At 38.9% G+C, this 23251-nt stretch overlaps 1 protein-coding gene across 4 annotated transcripts in view; it reads right to left on the bottom strand.

Moving 5' to 3' along the window:
- The window catches only part of EDA (ectodysplasin A), a 427522-nt gene that overhangs the window by 20861 nt on the left and 383410 nt on the right, over positions 1–23251 (bottom strand). For all 4 annotated transcript variants that reach the window (XM_043570216.1, XM_043570217.1, XM_043570218.1 and 1 more), the window contains exon 3: positions 568–591. In XM_043570216.1, the coding sequence (XP_043426151.1) occupies positions 568–591 (24 nt within the window). The remainder of the gene's footprint in view (positions 1–567; positions 592–23251) is intronic.

Genomic DNA, 23251 nt, shown 5'->3' with positions numbered 1-23251 from the left:
AAAGGACAAAGGAGGACAGGGAAAAGAGTAAGGAAGAATGAATAAAAGAGATGTCAATTTAATTGTATGAAAGAGGGAGAAAGAAAGAAAAATAAAAACAACTTTCATACGCTGCTAGAGTAGCAATTTCATGGATCATCACCAAAACACAATCTCTATTTCTTGTTCCACAGAAGCTACAATATTCGAGAAGATCACAGGTGATTGAATAAATCAATGAACAAACAGCATTGAAAGAATATACAAAAATCCTACTCCCTTTTTTCTTCTAAATTTATTTATTTACTTATTTATTTAATTTTTAAATTAAATGTTTATTTACTTGAGAGAGGGAAAGAGAGAGAGAGGGAGGGAGGGGGAGGAGCAGAGAGAGGAGGGACAGAGGATCCCAAGTGTGCTCTGTACTGAGAGCAGACAGCCTGATGCGAGGCTTGAACTCACGAACTGTGAGATCATGACCTGAGCTGAAGTCAAATGCTTAACTGACTGAGCCACCCTGGTGCCCCTTTTCTTCTAATTTTAGAAAAGACATGAGAGCAATTTCATAAAATCAGGAGCTTAACTTACCCTTTTTCTTGTTTTTAACTGGACCTGTTAAAAAAAGAAAATGGAAAATTAAGTCACTGGACATTAACAGAGAGTGTTTATTCTCCAAGACAGTCACAGGAGAAACTCCCATGACATTGTACAGTTGGAGGGAGCTCCACACCAAGGGTCAGGTTATTGGCAAGGTATCTCCCAACTATCAGACCTCCCCAGTCTGTTTGTGTTTTTTGACTACTGTAACAAGAAAGGTATAAGAAAGATTCTTCCTTAGAGAGAAAAATCTTTCAGGCTCAGTCTTTGCAGCGAGGGAATGGGTAGTTCTTCATGGGGATGAAATGCCCATAAACACAGAAGTCAACAACCATTCCTGAGATTGAAGACTCATGCATTCAGGTGAAGAACTGATATGAAATCTCATGCATTGAAGTTAAATGGAAAAAAGGGTCATTTTCATGGAAGGAGCAGAAGCAGCAGCAGTTTACTTTTTAGTCACTTACTGTGATTTAAATTTTAGTTATTAAAACAGTGTGACCATAATACATTCATGTGGGGACCACATGCACTCCCACTGTAATTTACTATAAGTTAACAGACACTTTTAAAGAAGTGTCAACAGTTTCACTGACAATGAGATCACAGGCATTTTCTTGGAAATTACTTCTAAAGAAAACAATTCTCATCAATTGAGCACACTCAGGAAACCCAAGGTTTTTCTTACATGGTTACGTAACGACCACTCCCCAGACACAATTTAGGTATCTCCCAGACATGTTTTTCCCTCCTGGGGACCCAATTCTCTTCATTCTGTAGGTGGATTTGATTTTCTTCAGATACAGGTGTTTAAAATCTGTTCCAAACTCCCATGAAGACACTACTGGACAACATTAAACCACTGTCAGTGCCCTCAGGAGCTTACAAAAAGAACACCAAGCATTTGCATATTGTTTTATAGTCTATAAAACCAATTTTCATGTATCATCTCATTTTATCCTTGCAACAAGCCTAGAATGATCTTTATAAGAGCAGGCTCTAACAGAGGCAGGCTCAATCTGAAGTCAACCTGGAGGGCCACCAGTGTGGCCATGAAACCTTATATAGGTCCCTTGAAACCAATGTCTGTGTAGACTCCTCTTGCAAAATAATTTTATTTTCATAATTTTCCTGCTAAATTTCGTGTGTAACAGTAGGAATTATTATGTGCAGGGTGTGTTTTACATTGGGTTTAGCAACCTGCACACTTAAGGTCATAACTCTCCATTCTTTTTCCTCCTCCCAGTCCTTTGTATTCTTTCTCTGGGGCTTATCCTTTATGTTTCTAATGGCATTGACAGCTCTTGACAATGTGCAGGGAGGTTCTGGCAAGGAAGCATGGCTACACAAATACTGCCGACTAAGAGGCAGCACTCAACATGAGAAGGGCCATGTCCTTGACCAAAAAAGCTATTTGAGGAACAATTTACACAGAAAAGCCCAGTCCCATCAGCCAGCTACCAGCCAGCTGGTCAGCTACCTCAGCCTGGCAGAATGGTGATATGGTAGCCATTGGAGCAACACTGCACTCATAGACAAGTTGTGCTAGCCCTGGACAAGTTTCTGACCATTTTAGCTGGCTAGAGGTAGCATTGTTACATCATACTTCAAAGCAGGTTTTGAGGAAATCAGACCATCACCAAGCAACCAGCCCTCACCAAGCATGACTATGGAAGGCAGCACAGTAAATAATGAAACACAACTCTATCCTGAAAGAATTTACAATTGGATATGAAAATACTAAAGAGGGGAGACCTAAGGGAATATACTGGCTAGTTGAAAAAAAAAGCTTCCTGGGGAAAGTCTGAACTAAATCAACAACAGAAAAGAGGGAAAGGGAAGTTTAAAAAAATGTTCTAACTTCTATTGTGTTTATATTGTACATATATAAATGCATACATATGTACATAAAAAGGCAGAGAAAAAAGAAAAAATATTTTTTAAACACAACTATTTTTATTCCATTCTTTTCTTCTTTTTTTCAGTGATTCTTATTTTTAACTGAAGTATAGTTGACACATAGTTTCAGGTGTATGACATAGTGATTGGACAACTCTATAAGTTATGTTCACCACAAGTGTAGCTACCATCTGTCACCATACATCTCTATTAAGATATTATTGACTATACTCCCTATGCTGTATCTTTTTATTTTTTAAATTTTTAATGTTTATTTTTGAGAGAGAGAAAGAGAGTGTGACAGGGGAGGGTCCGAGAGAGAGGGAGACACAGAATCCGAAGCAGGCTCCAGGCTCCAAGCCTTCAGCACAAGGCCTGATTCCCTATGCTGTATCTTTTACCCCTGTGACTTATTCATTCCATAACTGGAAGCCTGTATCTTCCACTCCCCTTCAACCATTGCACATCACCCTACCTCTCTTGCCTCTGGCAACTCTCACCTTGTTTTCTGTATTTATAGCTCTGATTCTGCTCTTTGTTTATTTATTAATTAGTTTTACTTTTTAGATTCCACATGTAAGTGAAATCTATGGTATTTATCTTTCCTTGTCTGACTTATTTCACTTAGCATCATTATACCTTCTAGGACCATCAATGTCACAATTTGCAGGATCCCACTCTTCTGTGGCTGAGTAATATTATTTCTTATTGTTTTGATTCTAGTGATTCTGACGAGTGGTATCTTCTTGTGTTTTTGATTTATATTTCCTTAGTGATTAGTGATGTTGAGCATCTTTTCATGTGTCTCTTGGCTATGTATGTTTTCTATGGATAAATGTCTATTCAGGTCATCTGCCCATTTTAAATTATATTTTTGGGGGGTTGAATTGTAAAAGTTCTTTTTTTAAGTTTTTATTTTAGTTTCAGTTAGTAAAATACAGTGTTATATTAGTTTCAGGTATACAATATACTGATTCAATAATTCCATACATCACCTGAAGCTCATCATGACAACTGCACTCCCTAATCCTCATCACTTATTTAACCCATCCCCTCACCCCCTACCCTTGGGTAACCATCAGTCTGTTGACTATAGTTAAGAGTTTGTTTCTTGGAAACAACAGGTTTTGGCCAGGATGTGTAGAAAGGGAAGTCTTCTTGCACTGTTGGTGGGAATGTAAACTGGTACAGCCACTCTGGAAAACAGTATGGAGGTTCCTCAAAGTTAAAAATAGAACTACCCTATGATCCAGATATTGCACTACTAGGTATTTACCCAAAGGATACACAACTATATATTTGAAGAGATATATGCACTCTGAGGTTTATAGCAGCATTATCAACAATAGCCAAACTATGGAAAGAGCTCGACTATCCATCAAGTAATAAATGGATAAAGAAGATGGGGTATGTGTGTGTGTGTGTGTGTGTGTGTGTGTGTATGATGGAATATATATATATATATATATATATATATATATATATATATGATGGACTATTACTCAGCCATCAAAAAGAATGAAACCTTGCCATTCTGTGTGTGTATATATAATGGAATATTACTCAGCCATCAAAAAGAATGAAACCTTGCCATTCTATATGTGTGTGTGTATATATATATATGATAGAATATTACTCAGCCATCAAAAAGAATGAAACCTTGCCATTGGCAATGACATGGATGGACCTAGACAATGCTAAGCAAAATAAGTCAGGCAGAGAAAGAAAAATACCATATGATTTCACTCATATGTGGAATTTAAGAAGCAAATAGATGAACACAGGGGAGAGGGAAACAAAAAAGAAAAATGAGAGAGGGAAACAAACAAGGAGAGATTCTTAAAGATAGAGAACAAACTGAGGGTTGACCGAGGGAGGTGGGTAGAGGATGGGCTAAATGGGTGATGGGTATTAAGGACGACAATTGCTGGGATGAGCACTGGGTGCTGTATGCAAGTGATGAATCACTGAATTCTACTCCCGAAACCACTGTATGTTAACTAGAATTTAAATACAAAGCTAAAAAGAAAAAAAAAGTTTATTTCTTAGTTTGTCTTTCTTTCTTTTACCCCTTTGCTCATTTGTTTTGTTTTGTATCTCATCATGGTTTTGATTTGCATTTCTCTGATGATGAGCGATGTTGAGCATCTTTTCATGTGTCTGTTAGCCATCTGGATGTCTTCTTTGGAAAAATGTCTATTCATATTTTCTGCCCATTTCTTAACTGTATTATTTGTTTTTTGGGTGGGGAGTTTGATAAGTTCTTTATATATTTTGGATACTAACCCTTTATTAGATAAGTTCTTTATGTATTTTGGATACTAACCCTTTATTAGGCATATCATTTTCACATATCTTCTCCCATTCTGTAGACTGCCTTTTAGTTTTGTTAGTTGTTTCCTTTGCTGTGCAGCTTTTTATCTTGATGAAGTCCCAGTACTTAATTTTTGCTTTTGTTTCTCTTGCCTCTGGCAACATGTCTAGTAAGAAGTTGCTATGGCTGAGGTAAAAGAGATTGCTGCCTATGTTCTCCTTTAGGATTTTGATGGTTTCCTGTCTCACATGTAGGTCTTCAAGCTATTTTGAATTTCTTTTTGTGTATGGTGTAAGAAAGTGGTCCAGTTTTCCCAACACCATTTGTTAAAGCGACTTTTTTCCATTGGATATTCTTTCCTGCTTTGGCAAAGATTAGTTGACCATATAGTTGTGGGTCCATTTCTGGGTTGTCTATTCTGTTCTGTTGATTTATGTGTCTATTTTTGTGCCAATACCATACTGTTTTGATTATTATAGATTTGTGATATAACTTGAAGTCCTAATTGTGATACCTCCTGCTTTGCTTGTCTTCTTCAAGATTGCTTTGGCTATTCAAGGTTTTTTTGTGGTTCCATACAAATTTTGGGATTGTTTGTTCTATTTCAGTGAAAAATGCTATTGATAATTTGATAGGGATTGCATTAAATGTGTAGATTGCTTTCAGTAGTATAGACATTTTGAGAATATTTGTTCTTGGGGCACCTGGATGCCTCAGTTGGTTAAGTGTCTTACTTCGGCTCAGGTCAAGAGCTCACAGTTTGTGAGTTTGAGCTCTGTGTTGGGTTCTCTGCTGTCAGTGTGGAACCTGCTTCAGATGCTCTGTCTTCCTCTCTCTCTGCTCCCATCCCACATACTCTCTCAAAAATAAACATTTAAAAAGTTAAAAAAGTAATATTTGTTCTTCTAATCCACAAGCAGGACTGTATTTCCATTTCTTTGCGTCATCTTATATTTCTTTTATCAGTGTTGTACACTTTTCTGAGTACAGATCTCTTATCTCTTTGGATAGGTTTATTCTGAGGTATCTTATTATTTTTGGTGCACATGTAAATGGTATTGTTTTTTAAATTTCTCTTGCTGATGCTTCATTATTGCTTTATAGAAATGCAACAGATTTCTGTATGTTGATTTTGTATCTTGTGAATTACTGAATTTATCTATCAGCTTTAGCAGTTTTTTAGTGGAATCTTTCAGGTTTTCTACATAGAGTATCATGTCATCTGCAAACAGTGAAAGTTTTACTTCTTCCTTGCTGATTTGGATGGCTTTTATTTCTTTTTGTTGTCTGATTGCTGGGGCTAGGATTTCCAGTACTATGTTGAATGAAAGTGGTGAGAGTGAACATCCTTGTTTGTTCCTGACCATAGAGGAAAAGCACTGCTTTTCTCCATTAAGGATGCTATTACCTGTGGGTTTTTCATATATGGCTTTCATTATGTTGAGGTATATTCCCTGTAACCCTACTTTCTTTAAGGGCTTTTATCATGAATGGATGTACTTTGTCAAATGCTTTTTCTGCATCTATTAAAATGATCATATGGTTTTTCTCCTTTCTTTTATTAATGTGATGTATCATGTTGATTGATTTATCAGTATTGAATCACCTTTGCAACCAAGGAAAAAAATCTCACTTGATAGTGGATAATTATTTTTTTAATGTATTGTTGGATTTGGTTTGCTAGTACTTTACTGAGGATTTTTGCATCTATGTTCATTGGGGATATTGGCCTGTAGTTCTCTTTTTCTTGTAGTGTCTTTATCTGGTTTTGGTATCAGATAATTCTTGCCTCATACAATGAATTTGGAAGTTTTCCTTCCATTTCTAGTTTTTGGAATAGTTTAAGAGTAATAGCTATTAACTCTTCTTTAAATGTTTGGTAGAATTTGCCTGTGAATCCATCTCGTCCTGGACTTTTGTTTATTGGGAGTTCTTTGATTACTAATTCAATTTCTCTGCTGGCTGTTGGTATGTTCAAATTTTCTATTTCTTCATGTGTAAGTTTTGGTAATTTATTTGTTTCTAGGAATTTATCCTTTTCTTCTAGGTTGTCCAGATTGTTGGTATACAGTTTTTCAAATATTCTCTTATAATTGTTTGTATTTCTGTGTGTTGGTTGTTATTTCTCCTCTCTCACTTGTAATTTTATTTATTTGGCTAGAAGTTTATCAATTACATTCATCTTTACAAAAAAAAACAGCCCCTGGTTTCATTGATCTTTTGAACTGTTATTTTTCTTCATTTCCATTTTATTTATTTCTGCTGTAATATTTATTTTTATTATTTTCTTTCTGTTGGTTTTAGGTTTCGTGTATTGTTCTTTCTCTAGCACTTTTAGTTATATATTTATGTTGTTTTTTGAGCTTTATCTTCCTTTTTAATGTTGGCATGTATTGCTATCAATGTGCCTCTTAGAACTGCTTTTGTCTCATCCCAAAGGTTTTGAACCATTGTGTCTTCATTTAAATTTGCTTACATGTACTTAAAAATTGTTTAAAAAAATTTAATGTTTATTCTTGAGAGAGAAACACACAGAGTGCAAGTGGGGAGGGGCAGAGAGAGAGAGAGAGAGAGAGAGAGAGAGAGGAAGGCACAGAATCCAAAGCAGGCTCCAGGTCTGAGTTGTCAGCACAGAGCCCAACTCGGGGCTTGAACTCACCAACCACGAGATCATGACCTGAGCCGAAGTTGGACACTTAACTGACTGAGCCACCAGGCAGCCCTAAAATATTTTTTTAATGTTTGTTTATTTTTGAGAGAGAGACAGAGCATGAGTGGGGGAGGGGCAGAGAGAGATGGAGACACAGAATCTGAAGCAGGTTCCAGGCTCCAAGCTGTCACCACAGAGCCCAACGTGGGGCTCGAACTCACGAACCATGAGATCATGACCTGTGGTGAAGCGTAACTGACTGAGCCACCCAGGCACCCCTTACATGCACTTTTTTATTTCTTCTTTTATTTCTTGGCTGATTCATTCATTGTTTAGTAGCATGTTTTTTTATCTCCATGTACTTGTGGTCTTTCCAGATTTTTTTCTTGTGGTTGACTTCTAGTTTCTTAGCATTGTGGTCAGAAAAGATGCATGGTATGAATTCTATCTTTTTAAATTTGTTGAGGCTTCTGTTGTAGACTAATATATGATCTGTTTTAGAGAATGTTCCATGTGCAGTTGAAAAGAATGTGTATTCTGCTGTTTTAGGATGGAATGTTCTGAATACATCTTATATCCATCTGTTACAGTGTATCGTTCAAAGCCATTGTTTCCTTGTTTATTTTCTGCTTAGATGATCTGTCCATTGATGTATGTGGGGTGTTAAAGTGCCCTACTAATACTATATTATTATTGGTTACTTTGTATTTGTTATTAACTGTTTCATGTATTTGGGTGCTTTCTTGATGGGTGCATAAATATTTATAATTGTTATAGCTTCTTGTTGGATTGCCCATTTATTGTTATATAGTGTTCTTCTTTATCTATTGTTACAGTCTTTGTTTTAAAGTCTATTTTGCCTGATATAAGTATTGCTACCTTGGCTTTCATTTGACAATAATTTGGATGATAAATATTTCTCCATCTACTCACTTCCACTCTGAAGCTGTCTTTAGGTCTAAAATGGGACTCCTAAGGGTGCCTGGGTGACTTAGTCTGACTTGGCTCAGGTCGTGATCTCACAGCTCATGAGTTCAAGCCCCACACTGGGCTCTGTGCTGACAGCTCAGAGTCTGGAGCCTGCTTCAGATTCTGTGTCTCCATTTCTCTCTGCCCTTCCCCCACTCTTTCTTTTTTTTCTCTCAAAAATAAACATTAAAAAATTTACAAATAAAATAAGTCTCCTGTAATCAGCATATAGATGGGCCATGTTTTTTTCTTTTACCCATTCTGTCACTCTATGTCTTTTTATTGGAGCATATAGTCCATTTCCAGTCAAAGTAATTATTAATAGATATATATTTATTGCCATTTTATTACTAGTTGTTGTTGTTTCTGAAGATTTTCTGTGATACCGTCTTGTCTTTCTCTCTTTCATTTTTGCTGAATTTCTGTGGTGATATATTTGGATTTCTTTCTCCGTATTGTTTGCATATTTATTAGTATTTTTGATATATGGTTACCATTTGGTTTGTATATAACCTTTTTTGCATATAGCAGTCTATATTAAGTTGATGGTTGTTTAAGGTTAAACCCATTCTCCACTCCTCTCATCCTCATGTTTTAGGTATATGGCATCATATTTTATATCCTTTTACTTTGTGAGTTTTTTGACTGATATCTATAGAAATATTTATTTTTACTGCTTTCGTGTTTCCTACCTTCATGCTGCCACTTTTGTTCTTTCTTTTGACTCAAAGAGTCCCCTTTTATATTTCTTATAGGGCTGGTTCAGTGGTCATGAACTCCTTTAGTTTTTATTTGTCTAAGAAACTCTTTATCTCATCTTCTATTCTTAATATAGCCTTGCTGGATACAGTATTCTTGGCTTCAGATTTTTCCCATTCAGCACGTTGAATGTATCAGGACCCTCCCTTCCGGCTTGGGATGTTTCTGCTGAAAAATCAGCTGGTAGCTTTATGGGGTTTCTTTTTTTATGTAACTGCTTTCTTTTTTTTCTTGCAGCTTTAAAAGTTTTTTCTTTGTCAGTATATTTTACCATTTAAATTTTTAAATTTTGTTTATTTATTGTTGAGCAATAGAAACAGAGTGTGAGCGGGGGAGGGGCAGAGAGAGAGGGAGACACAGAATGCGAAGAGGATCCAGGCTCTGAACTGTCAGCACAGAGCCTGATGCAGGGCTCGAACTTACAAGCTGTGAGATCATGACCTGAGCCAAAGTCGGATGCTCAACCAACTGAGCCTCCCAGGTGCCCCTACCATTTTGATTATAATATGTCTTGGGTGGATTTGGCTTTGTTGATTTTGTTTGGGATTTTCTGTGCTTTCTGGATCTGGATATATGTTTCTTTCCCCAGATTAGGGAAGGGAAGTTTTTAGCTATCATCTCTTCAAATAATTTTTCTGCCCTTTTTTTTCTCTCTTCTTCTTCTGGGATTCCTATAATGCCCATGTGATTACATTTGATGGATTCACTGAGTTCTCTAAGTCTATTCTTATTATTCATAATTCTTTTTTCTTTTTTTTCCAGCTTGATTATTTTCCATTACTCCATCTTCTAAGTCATTAGTTCATTCCTCTGCTTCTTCTAGCCTGCTGTTCATTCCATCAAATGTGTTTCTCATTTTGTTTATTGAGCCTTTTATCTCTGGTATGTTATTGTTTATCTCTGTGTCAAGGGTCTCACTGATGTTGTCCACTCTTTTCTCTAGTCCAGTATCTTTATGATAATTACTTTAAATTCTCTATCAGGTATGTTACTTATATCTGTTTCACTGAGATCTCTGTTTGTGGCCATTTTCTGTTCTTTCATCTGGGACAGATTCCTCTGTCTTCTCATTTTGTCTAAGTCTCTGTGCCTGCTTCTGTATGTTAGGAAAATCAGCTACTTTTCCTGTTGTTGAGAGTAATGGCCTTATTTAGAAGAGGACTTATAGTGCCCTGCAGTGTGTCCTTTGTTCCCCAGGTCCTGGCACTACAGGGAATGTCTCCAATGTGTACTGTGTGTACTCAGCTATTGTGTCCTGGCTGCTTTATCCTTCTGGCCAGTCATCTGCAGAGGATGCCTTTGCCTGTTATAGGTGGTGTTTGGTTCCTGGCCTGAATATGGTGTGTTTTAACCAGGTGTGCTTGGTGTACTTGTGAAATGAGACCTGTAACTACTGCTGCTGGAAACAAGGTCCTGCAAAACCTTTGGGTCAGGAGACATGGCATGGGTATGGGTTTAGGCCGGTCTTCTGGAGGAGGGGGCCATCTGTGCTGGGGCTGAGGCAAGTATGACTAGGAAGGGTGGTTCCAACAGAGCATGAACTATGGGGCTTGGTATAAGCAATGTAGGTAGCCAGTGTTGGCACTGTACTGGTTCCTACAGGTGGCTCTGTGTTTATGCTGAGGAGTGGTGGGGGTGGGGGAATGATGCCTATCAGTTCCTTTGTTCCTGGAAGAGTGTCTCCATTAATACTGCCTCTCTGAGACAAGCTCTGAGATGAGCAAATAACCTCCCCACTATGTGCCTTAGGCCTTCTTCAGATTGCTGTTTACATACTATATGTTTTCATGCTGTTTGCTCTGCCGTCTCACCAAGAGCAGCTCCAATGCCTCCAGACTCTTCCCTAGCAAGACCACTGACCTTAAGAATTCCAGGCTTTAATCCCCACTGGTTGCAATAACTTACAAAATTCAGCCCCCTTCATTTTCCAAGCCAATTGCTATGGGGAATTCATTTTCTTCATGCATTCTCCTGTATGTTAGTCTGTCTCTCACCCTTCTTCACAATTGTGGCTCCCTCCCTGATGCAGTGGCCATGATCTGTTTCTCTCCCAAACCATGTCTCTGTACTTCCTACCTTCTTCGATGTGGCCACTTTTCTATCTTTAGCTATGGAGTTTGTTCTGCTAGTCTTAAGATCAATTTCTGGGGTATTTATGATAATTTGATAGTTATCTAATTGTATTCATGGGATGAAGTGAGCCTAGGGCCATCCTACTCTGCCACTATTTTCCTGAATTCTAAGTAGTAGAAGTCCTTTATATATTTTGGATATTAACTCCTTACCAGGTATATAATTTACAAATACCTTCATTAGGTTACCTTTTTGTTTTGTTTTTGATTTTCTTTGCTATGCAAAAGTTTTTTATTTTTATTAATTTTTTAATGTTTATTTATTTTTTGAGAAACAGAGAGACAGAGCACAAGGAGGGGAAAGGTGGAGAGAGAGAGAGAGACAGAGACAGAATCTGAAGCAGGCTCCAGGCTCTGAGCTGTCAGAATAGGGCCCAACACAGGGCCTGAACTCACAAACTGTGAGATCATGGCCTGAGCTGAAGTTGGACACTTAACCCACTGAGCCACCCAGGCACCCCCAAAAGTTTTTTATTTTCATGTAGTTCCAATCGTTTACTTTTGCTTTTTTTCCCCTTGCCTGAGGAGACATAGCCATAAGTGTATTGCTATGGCTTATGTCCAAAAGAGTACTGTCTACACTGTCCTTTAGGAGCCTTATGGTTTCAAGCCTCACATTTAGGTCTGTAATCTATTTTGAGTTCATTTTTGTGTGTGGTTAATAAAGAGGTCCAGGGGCACCTGGGTGGCTCAGTCAGTTGGGCGTCCGACTTTGGCTCAGGTCATGATCTCGTGGTTCGTGGGTTCGAGCCCTGTATCAGGCTCTGTGATGATAGCTCAGAGCCTAGAGCCTGCTTTGGATTCTGTGTTTCCCTCTGTCTCTGCTCCTCCCCCACTTGTACTGTCTCTCTCTGTCTCTCAAAGGTAAATAAAGATTATAAAAAGAAAGAGGTCCAGTTTTATTCTTCTGCATTTAGCGGTCTAGTTTTCCCAACATCATTTATTGAAAAGATTGTCTTTTCTCCATTCTATACTCTTGCTTTATTCATGTAGCATGGGTTTATTTCTAGACTCTCTATCCTGTTCCATTGATCTATGTATCCATTTTTGTGTTGGAACCATACTGTTTTGATTACTGTAGCTTTGCAATATAACTTGAAATCTGGGATTGTGATACCTCCAGTTTTGTTCTTCATTCTCAAGATTGCTTAGGCTGTTCAAGGTCTTTCGTGGTTCTATAAAAATTTTAGGATTTTTTCTCCTAGTTCTGTGAAAAGTACTACAGGTATTTTGATAGGGATTGCATTAAACTTGTAGATTACTTTGGGTAGTATTGACATTTTAATTATATTAATTCTTCCAATTGATGAGTATGGTATATATTTCCATTTGTGTCATCGTCAATTTCCTTCATCAATGTCTTATAGTTTTCAGAAGGTAGGCCTTTCACTTTTTTGGTTAAATTTATTCCTAATTTTTCTTTTTGATATAATTGTAAAGGGAATTGTTTTCTTAATGTCTCTTTGTGCTATTTCATTATTAGTGTATAGAAACACAACAGATTTCTGTATATTAGTTTTTATCCTGCAACTTTATGAATTAATTTATTAGTTCTAATAGTTTCTTGCGGAGTCTTTAGGGTTTTCTATGTATAGTATCCTATCATCTACATATAGTGTCAATTTAACTTCTTCCTTACCAATTTTGATGTCTTTTATTTTTTTCTTGTCTGATTTCTGTGCTATATTGAATAAAACTGGTGAGAGCAGACATTCTTGTCTTTTCCTTAACTTAGAGGAAAAGCTTTCTGTTTTTAAACACTGAGTATGATGTTAGGTGTGGGTTTTTAAATATATGGACTTTATTATGTTTAACTATGTTCCCTCTAAATCTACTTTGTTGTGAGTTATTAACCATAAATGGATGCTGTGTTTTGTCAAATGCTTTTACATGTACTGATGATCATATGGTTTGTATTCTTCTTGTTAATGTGACTTATCACATTAATTGATTTGCAAATATTGAATCACTTTGCATCCTGGGAATAAATCCCACTTGATTGTGGTGAATGATTTTCTTTTTCTTTTTCTTTTTTTTTTTTTATGAAATTTATTGACAAATTGGTTTCCATACAACACCCAGTGCTCATCCCAAAAGGTGCCCTCCTCAATACCCATCACCCACCCTCTCCTCCCTCCCACCCCCCATCAACCCTCAGTTTGTTCTCAGTTTTTAACAGTCTCTTATGCTTTGGCTCTATCCCATTCTAACCTCTTTTTTTTTTCCTTCCCCTCCCCCATGGGTTCCTGTTAAGTTTCTCAGGATCCACATAAGAGTGAAACCATATGGTATCTGTCTTTCTCTGTATGGCTTATTTCACTTAGCATCACACTCTCCAGTTCCATCCACGTTGCTACAAAAGGCCATATTTCATTTTTTCTCATTGCCACGTAATATTCCATTGTGTATATAAACCACAATTTCTTTATCCATTCATCAGTTGATGGACATTTAGGCTCTTTCCATAATTTGGCTATTGTTGAGAGTGCTGCTATGAACACTGGGGTACAAGTGGCCCTATGCATCAGTACTCCTGTATCCCTTGGATAAATTCCTAGCAGTGCTATTGCTGGGTCATAGAGTAGGTCTATTTTTAATTTTCTGAGGAACCTCCACACTGCTTTCCAGAGTGGCTGCACCAATTTGCATTCCCACCAACAGTGCAAGAGGGTTCCTGTTTCTCCACATCCTCTCCAGCATCTATAGTCTCCTGATTTGTTCATTTTGGCCACTCTGACTGGCGTGAGGTGATACCTGAGTGTGGTTTTGATTTGTATTTCCCTGATAAGGAGCAACGCTGAACATCTTTTCATGTGCCTGTTGGCCATCCGGATGTCTTCTTTAGAGAAGTGTCTATTCATGTTTTCTGCCCATTTCTTCACTGGGTTATTTGTTTTTCGGGTGTGGAGTTTGGTGAGCTCTTTATAGATTTTGGATACTAGCCCTTTGTCCGATATGTCATTTGCGAATATCTTTTCCCATTCCGTTGGTTGCCTTTTAGTTTTGTTGGTTGTTTCCTTTGCTGTGCAGAAGCTTTTTATCTTCATAAGGTCCCAGTAATTCACTTTTGCTTTTAATTCCCTTGCCTTTGGGGATGTGTCGAGTAAGAGATTGCTACGGCTGAGGTCAGAGAGGTCTTTTCCTGCTTTCTCCTCTAAGGTTTTGATGGTTTCCTGTCTCACATTTAGGTCCTTTATCCATTTTGAGTTTATTTTTGTGAATGGTGTGAGAAAGTGGTCTAGTTTCAACCTTCTGCATGTTGCTGTCCAGTTCTCCCAGCACCATTTGTTAAAGAGACTGTCTTTTTTCCATTGGATGTTCTTTCCTGCTTTGTCAAAGATGAGTTGGCCATACGTTTGTGGGTCTAGTTCTGGGGTTTCTATTCTATTCCATTGGTCTATGTGTCTGTTTTTGTGCCAATACCATGCTGTCTTGATGATGACAGCTTTGTAGTAGAGGCTAAAGTCTGGGATTGTGATGCCTCCTGCTTTGGTCTTCTTCTTCAAAATTCCTTTGGCTATTCGGGGCCTTTTGTGGTTCCATATGAATTTTAGGATTGCTTGTTCTAGTTTCGAGAAGAATGCTGGTGCAATTTTGATTGGGATTGCATTGAATGTGTAGATAGCTTTGGGTAGTATTGACATTTTGACAATATTTATTTTTCCAATCCATGAGCAGGGAATGTCTTTCCATTTCTTTAAATCTTCTTCAATTTCCTTCATAAGCTTTCTATAGTTTTCAGCATACAGATCCTTTACATCTTTGGTTAGATTTATTCCTAGGTATTTTATGCTTCTTGGTGCAATTGTGAATGGGATCAGTTTCTTTATTTGTCTTTCTGTTGCTTCATTGTTAGTGTATAAGAATGCAACTGATTTCTGTACATTGATTTTGTATCCTGCAACTTTGCTGAATTCCTGTATCAGTTCTAGCAGACTTTTGGTGGAGTCTATCGGATTTTCCATGTATAATATCATGTCATCTGCAAAAAGCGAAAGCTTGACTTCATCTTTGCCAATTTTGATGCCTTTGATTTCCTTTTGTTGTCTGATTGCTGATGCTAGAACTTCCAGCACTATGTTAAACAGCAGCGGTGAGAGTGGGCATCCTTGTCGTGTTCCTGATCTCAGGGAAAAAGCTCTCAGTTTTTCCCCGTTGAGGATGATGTTAGCTGTGGGCTTTTCATAAATGGCTTTTATGATCCTTAAGTATGTTCCTTCTATCCCAACTTTCTCAAGGGTTTTTATTAAGAAAGGGTGCTGGATTTTGTCGAAGGCCTTTTCTGCATCGATTGACAGGATCATATGGTTCTTCTCTTTTTTTTTGTTAATGTGATGTATCACGTTGATTGATTTGCGAATGTTGAACCAGCCCTGCATCCCAGGAATGAATCCCACTTGATCATGGTGAATAATTCTTTTTATATGCTGTTGAATTCGATTTGCTAGTATCTTATTGAGAATTTTTGCATCCATATTCATCAGGGATATTGGCCTGTAGTTCTCTTTTTTTACTGGGTCTCTGTCTGGTTTAGGAATCAAAGTAATACTGGCTTCATAGAATGAGTCTGGCAGTTTTCCTTCCCTTTCTATTTCTTGGAATAGCTTGAGAAGGATAGGTATTATCTCTGCTTTAAACGTCTGGTAGAACTCCCCTGGGAAGCCATCTGGTCCTGGACTCTTATTTGTTGGGAGATTTTTGATAACCGATTCAATTTCTTCGCTGGTTATGGGTCTGTTCAAGCTTTCTATTTCCTCCTGATTGAGTTTTGGAAGAGTGTGGGTGTTCAGGAATTTGTCCATTTCTTCCAGGTTGTCCAATTTGTTGGCATATAATTTTTCATAGTATTCCCTGATAATTGTTTGTATCTCTGAGGGATTGGTTGTAATCATTCCATTTTCATTCATGATTTTATCTATTTGGGTCATCTCCCTTTTCTTTTTGAGAAGCCTGGCTAGAGGTTTGTCAATTTTGTTTATTTTTTCAAAAAACCAACTCTTGGTTTCGTTGATCTGCTCTACAGTTTTTTTAGTTTCTATATTGTTTATTTCTGCTCTGATCTTTATTATTTCTCTTCTTCTGCTGGGCTTAGGCTGCCTTTGCTGTTCTGCTTCTAGTTCCTTTAGGTGTGCTGTTAGATTTTGTATTTGGGATTTTTCTTGTTTCTTGAGATAGGCCTGGATTGCAATGTATTTTCCTCTCAGGACTGCCTTTGCTGCGTCCCAAAGCGTTTGGATTGTTGTATTTTCATTTTCGTTTGTTTCCATATATTTTTTAATTTCTTCTCTAATTGTCTGGTTGACCCACTCATTCGTTAGTAGGGTGTTCTTTAACCTCCATGCTTTTGGAGGTTTTCCAGACTTTTTTCTGTGGTTGATTTCAAGCTTCATAGCATTGTGGTCTGAAAGTAAGCATGGTATAATTTCAATTCTTGTAAACTTATGAAGGGCTGTTTTGTGACCCAGTATATGATCTATCTTGGAGAATGTTCCATGTGCACTCGAGAAGAAAGTATATTCTGTTGCTTTGGGATGCAGAGTTCTAAATATATCTGTCAAGTCCATCTGATCCAATGTCTCATTCAGGGCCCTTGTTTCTTTATTGACCGTGTGTCTAGATGATCTATCCATTTCTGTAAGTGGAGTGTTAAAGTCCCCTGCAATTACCACATTCTTATCAATAAGGTTGCTTATGTTTATGAGTAATTGTTTTATATATTTGGGGGCTCCGGTATTCGGTGCATAGACATTTATAATTGTTAGCTCTTCCTGATGGATAGACCCTGTAACTATTATATAATGTCCTTCTTCATCTCTTGTTACAGCCTTTAATTTAAAGTCTAGTTTGTCTGATATAAGTATGGCTACTCCAGCTTTCTTTTGGCTTCCAGTCGCATGATAAATAGTTCTCCATCCCCTCACTCTCAATCTAAAGGTGTCCTCAGGTCTAAAATGAGTCTCTTGTAGACAGCAAATAGATGGGTCTTGTTTTTTTATCCATTCTGATACCCTATGTCTTTTGGTTGGCGCATTTAATCCATTTACATTCAGTGTTATTATAGAAAGATACGGGTTTAGAGTCATTGTGATGTCTGTATGTTTTATGCTTGTAGTGATGTCTCTGGGACTTTGTCTCACAGGGTCCCCCTTAGGATCTCTTGTAGGGCTGGTTTAGTGGTGACAAATTCCTTCAGTTTTTGTTTGTTTGGGAAGACCTTTATCTCTCCTTCTATTCTAAATGACAGACTTGCTGGATAGAGGATTCTTGGCTGCATATTTTTTCTGTCTAGCACCCTGAAAATCTCGTGCCAATTCTTTCTGGCCTGCCAAGTTTCAAAAGAGAGATCAGTCACGAGTCTTATAGGTCTCCCTTTATATGTGAGGGCACGTTTACCCCTTGCTGCTTTCAGAATTTTCTCTTTATCCTTGTATTTTGCCAGTTTCACTATGATATGTCGTGCAGAAGATCGATTCAAGTTACGTCTGAAGGGAGTTCTCTGTGCCTCTTGGATTTCAATGCCTTTTTCCTTCCCCAGTTCAGGGAAGTTCTCAGCTATGATTTCTTCAAGTACCCCTTCAGCCCCTTTCCCTCTCTCTTCCTCCTCTGGGATACCAATTATGCGTATATTATTTCTTTTTAGTGTATCACTTAGTTCTCTAATTTTCCCCTCATACTCCTGGATTTTTTTATCTCTCTTTTTCTCAGCTTCCTCTTTTTCCATAACTTTATCTTCTAGTTCACCTATTCTCTCCTCTGCCTCTTCAAGCCGAGCTGTGGTGGTTTCCATTTTTTTATGCATTTCGTTTAAAGCGTTTTTCAGCTCCTCGTGACTGTTCCTTAGTCCCTTGATCTCTGTAGCAAGAGATTCTCTGCTGTCCTGTATACTGTTTTCAAGCCCAGCGATTAATTTTATGACTATTATTCTAAATTCACTTTCTGTTATGTTATTTAAGTCCTTTTTGATCAGCTCATTAGCTGTTGTTATTTCCTGGAGATTCTTCTGAGGGGAATTCTTCCGCTTGGTCATTTTGGATAGTCCCTGGCGTGGTGAGGACCTGCAGGGCACTTCCCCTGTGCTGTGGTGTATAACTGGAGTTGGTTGTTGGGGCCGCAATCGGACCTGATGTCTGCCCCCAGCCCACCGCCGGGGCCACAGTCAGACTGGTGTGTGCCTTCTCTTCCCCTCTCCTAGGGGTGGGATTCACTGTGGGGTGGTGTGGCTCGTCTGGGCTACTTGCACCCTGCCAGGCTTGTGATGCTGGGGATCTGGCGTATTAGCTGGGGTGGGTAGGCAAGGTGCTCGGGGGCAGGAGGGGCAGGCTTAGATCGCTTCTCCTTAGGTGATCCACTTCAGGAGGGGCCCTGTGGCAGCGGGAGGGAGTCAGATCCGCTGCCGGAGGTTTGGCTCCGCAGAAGCGCAGAGTTGGGTGTTTGCGCAGAGTGAGCAAGTTCCCTGGCAGGAACCGGTTCCCTTTGGGATTTCGGCTGGGGGATGGGCGGGGGAGATGGCGCTGGCGAGCGCCTTTGTTCCCCACCAAACTGAGCTCTGTCGTCAGGGGGCTCACCAGCTCTCCCTCCCTTTGTCCTCCAGCCTTCCCGCTTTCCGAGCAGAGCTGTTAACTTATGACCTCCCAGACGCTAAGTCGCACTTGTTGTGGGAACACAGTCCGTCAGGCCCCTCCGCTTTTGCAAGCCAGACTCGGGGGCTCTGCTTGGCCGGCGAGCCGCCCCTCCGCCCCGGCTCCCTCCCGCCAGTCCGTGGAGCGCGCACCGCCTCGCCGCCCTTCCTACCCTCTTCCGTGGGCCTCTCGTCTGCGTTTGGCTCCGGCGACTCCGTTCTGCTAATCCTCTGGCGGTTTTCTGGGTTATTTAGGCAGGTGTAGATGGAATCTAAGTGATCAGCAGGACGTGCGGTGAGCCCAACGTCCTCCTAAGCCGCCATCTTGCCGCAACTCCTCCGGTGAATGATTTTTTAAATGTACTGTTGAATTTGGTTTGCTAATATTTTGTTGAGGATTTTTACATCTGTGTGCATCAGAGATATTGACATGAATTTTTTTTTGTAATGTGGTTTTGGTATCAGGGTAATGGTGACCTCACAAAATGAATTTTGGTTTTTCTTCGTTGTCTATTTTTTTAATAGTTTGAGAAGAATAGGGTATTAATTCTTTTTAAAATGTTTTGCAGAATTCACCTGTGAATCCATCTAGTCCTGTACTTGTGTTTGCTAGGAAGTTTACTTTATATTTTTAGAGAGAGTGAGAGAGAGAGCAAGAATGAGCAGGGGAGGGGGCAGAGGGAGAGAAAATCCCAAGGAGCCTCCATGCCCAGTGTGGAGCTGGACACAGGGCTTGATGCCACAACCATGAGATCATGACCTAAGCCAAAATCAAGTGTCAGTTGCTCAACTAACTTAGCCACCCAGATGTGCCTGTTAGGAGTTCTTTTGTTTTTTTTAATGTAAAAAATTTTTTTTATTACATTTGTTTTTGAGACACAGAGTGAGACAGAGCATGAGCAGAGGAGGGGCAGAGAAAGAAGGAGACACAGAATCTGAAGCAGGCTCCAGGGTCTGAGCAAACATTCAGCACAGAGCCTGATGTGGGGCTTGAACCCACAAACCGTGAGATCATGACCTGAGCTGAAGTTGGACACTTAACTAACTGAGCCACCCAGGCACCCCTTTTTTAAAAAAAAAATTGATTCACTTTCATTACTAGTAATTGGTCTGTTCAAATTTTCTATTTTTTCCTATTTGGTTTAGGAAGATTGTATGTTTTTTTTTTTTCAACGTTTATTTATTTTTGGGACAGAGAGAGACAGAGCATGAACGGGGGAGGGGCAGAGAGAGAGGGAGACACAGAATCGGAAACAGGCTCCAGGCTCTGAGCCATCAGCCCAGAGCCTGATGCGGGGCTCGAACTCGCAGACCGCGAGATCGTGACCTGGCTGAAGTCGGACGCTTAACCGACTGCGCCACCCAGGCGCCCCGGAAGATTGTATGTTTTAAGAAATTATCCATTTCCCATAGGTTGTCCAAATTTTTGGCGTATAACTTCATACTACTGTCTTATAATTCTTTCTTTCTTTTTTAAGACAGAAAGAGAGTATGAGTGGGGGAGAGGGGCAGAGGAAGAGAGTGAATCCTAAACAGGCCCCACACTCATTGTGGAGCTGGATGTGGGGGCTCAATCCCATGACCCTGGGCTCATGACCTGAGCTGAAATCAAGAGTTGAACTCTCAACAGGCACCCTGTCTTATAATTCTATTTTTGTAGTGTCAGTTGTTACTTCTCCATAATTTTTGGTTTTATTTACTTGGGTCCTCTTTTTTCCTGATGACTCTAACTAAAGGTTTATCAATTTTGTTTATCTTTTCAAAGAACCAGCTCTTGATTTCACTGATCTTTCCTATTGTTTTTAAGTCTCTATTTCACTTACTCTGCTCTAATATTTATTGTTTCATTTCTGCTGCTAGCTTTGGACTTTGTTCTTTTTCTAGCTATTTTAGGTGTAAGGTTAGATTGTTTATTTGACATTGTTCTTGTTTCTTGGGGTAGGCCTGTATTGTAAAGTTCTCTCTTAGAACTCCTTTTGCTACCTCCCAAAGAATCTAGATTGTTGTGTTTTCATTTTTTTTTTCAACGTTTATTTATTTTTGGGACAGAGAGAGACAGAGCATGAACGGGGGAGGGGCAGAGAGAGAGGGAGACACAGAATCGGAAACAGGCTCCAGGCTCTGAGCCATCAGCCCAGAGCCCGACGCGGGGCTCGAACTCACAGAGTGTGAGATCGTGACCTGGCTGAAGTCGGACGCTTAACCGACTGCGCCACCCAGGCGCCCCTGTTGTGTTTTCATTTTTGTTGGCCTCCAGCTCTTTTTTGATTTCTTCTTTGATTTCTTCATTGACCCATTTGTTGATTAGTAGCATGTTGTTTAGCCTTCATGTGTTTGTGTTTTTTCCAATTTTTTTCTTCTAATTGACTTCTAATTGTATACCATTGTTGTTGGAAAAGATACTTGATGTGATTTCAATCTCTGAAACTTATTGAGATCTATTTTGTGGGATAACATGATTTATTCTAGAGAAAGTTCCATGTATACTTGAGAAGAAGAATTTGTGTTCTTCTGTTTGGGATGGAATGTTCTGTATATATCTGTTACATCCATCAGGTCTAATGTGTCATTCAAAGCCACTATTTCCTTGTTGATTTCCTGTCTGGATGATCTATCCATTGATGTAAGTGGGGTGTTAAATTCCCCTACTATTATTGTATTGGTGTCAATTTCTCCCTATATGTCTGTTAACATCTGCTTTATGTTATTTTAGGTGCTCCTATGTTAGGTGAATAGATATTTACAATTGTTATAACTTCTTGTTGGATTGATCCCTTTATCCTTAGGTAGTGACTTTGTTTCTTACTACAGTTTTTGTTTTTTTTAATGTTTATTTATTTTTGACAGAAAGAGAAAGACAGAGCACGAGCGGGGAGGGGCAGAGAGAGAGGGAGACTCAGAAGCCGAAGCAGGCTCCAGGCTCTGAGCTGTCAGCACAGAGCCCAACGCGGGGCTCGAACTCACAGACCGTGAGATCATGACCTGAGCCGAAGTTGGACGCTCAACTGACTGAGCCACCCAGGCGCCCCTACAGTCTTTGTTTCAAAGTCTATTTTGTCTGATATAAGCATTGTTACCCTGGTTTTTTTTGTTTGTTTGTTTTTGCTTCCCTTTGCATGGTATTTTTTCTCCATCCATTCAATTCCAATCTGTATGTGTTTTTAGATCTGAAGTGAGTCTCTTGTGGGCAGCATATACTTGGGTCTTGTGTGAAAAACAGCTTATTAAACTACCCACAGATAACTAAAGATAACCACAAGTAACATTTTAATGGATATCTAGAAATTTTTTAGGCATATGTATGGGTATTTTTATAAAATGGGATCAAATAAAAATGTTGTTTATATATATATATATATAAACATGTATATAACTATATATAGTTATTTCTATGTCAATAACTATATTTCTACATTATCATTTTTAATACAGATTCACCAGCATTATAAACATAACTCTTTAGATTTTTATGGTTATTTTATGATTTTATTTTTTATGTTTAAATCTTTTTTTTTTTAACATTTATTTATGTTTGAGACAGAGAGAGACACAGCATGAACGGGGGAGGGGCAGAGAGAGAGGGAGACACAGAATCGGAAACAGGCTCCAGGCTCTGAGCCATCAGCCCAGAGCCCGACGCGGGGCTCGAACTCACGGACCGCGAGATCGTGACCTGGCTGAAGTCGGACGCTTAACCGACTGCGCCACCCAGGCGCCCCTAAATCTTTAATTTGGTATAGATTTTAGTATACAGTGAGATAAGGAGCTAATTAAAATTTTTATTTTTATTTTCCAAAATGACCACGAGGTAAAGAGTGCTGAGAGCAACAAGGGCTCAAAGCCAGTTGTTTCTTCTACTTCAATTTGTGTCACAGAACGGCTATCATAGAGCTTCTACTCAGTAGATATTTGGCATATCCCTTCGAAAAAAATAAGGATGAAAAAGTATAGGCAAGATTGTCATTAGACTATATTACATTTCTCACAAATACTAGTGAGCGCATCATCTCAGCAGTATAGGATTTCATTCTTGTTCTAATATAGCTCACCACAGCTAGTAAATGATTCTTATGAGTTTTAACATGGACCTCTAACCTCTGGCTCTATACCCACCATACTCATTTCTTTCATTTGAGACCATTGCAGTTTTCCAGCTTCTAGAGAGAAAATGCCAGGGAGCTAGATGTTAGATACGAGCATCCTGACCCAGAACATAAGCAGCAACTTGAGTTCTATAACCTTTTAGATACATTGATTTATTTTCCTTATGTACTTCAGAACTTTTTTACATATCTACTCAGAGCACTAAGACTGTCACATGTCTGTTTATATGG

This window comes from Prionailurus bengalensis, chromosome X (assembly GCF_016509475.1).
Source record: "Prionailurus bengalensis isolate Pbe53 chromosome X, Fcat_Pben_1.1_paternal_pri, whole genome shotgun sequence".
NCBI classification, from domain to species: Eukaryota; Metazoa; Chordata; class Mammalia; order Carnivora; family Felidae; genus Prionailurus; species Prionailurus bengalensis.
Note: the sequence above shows the minus strand (reverse complement) of the source record. Positions and strands in the feature narration are given on the sequence as shown.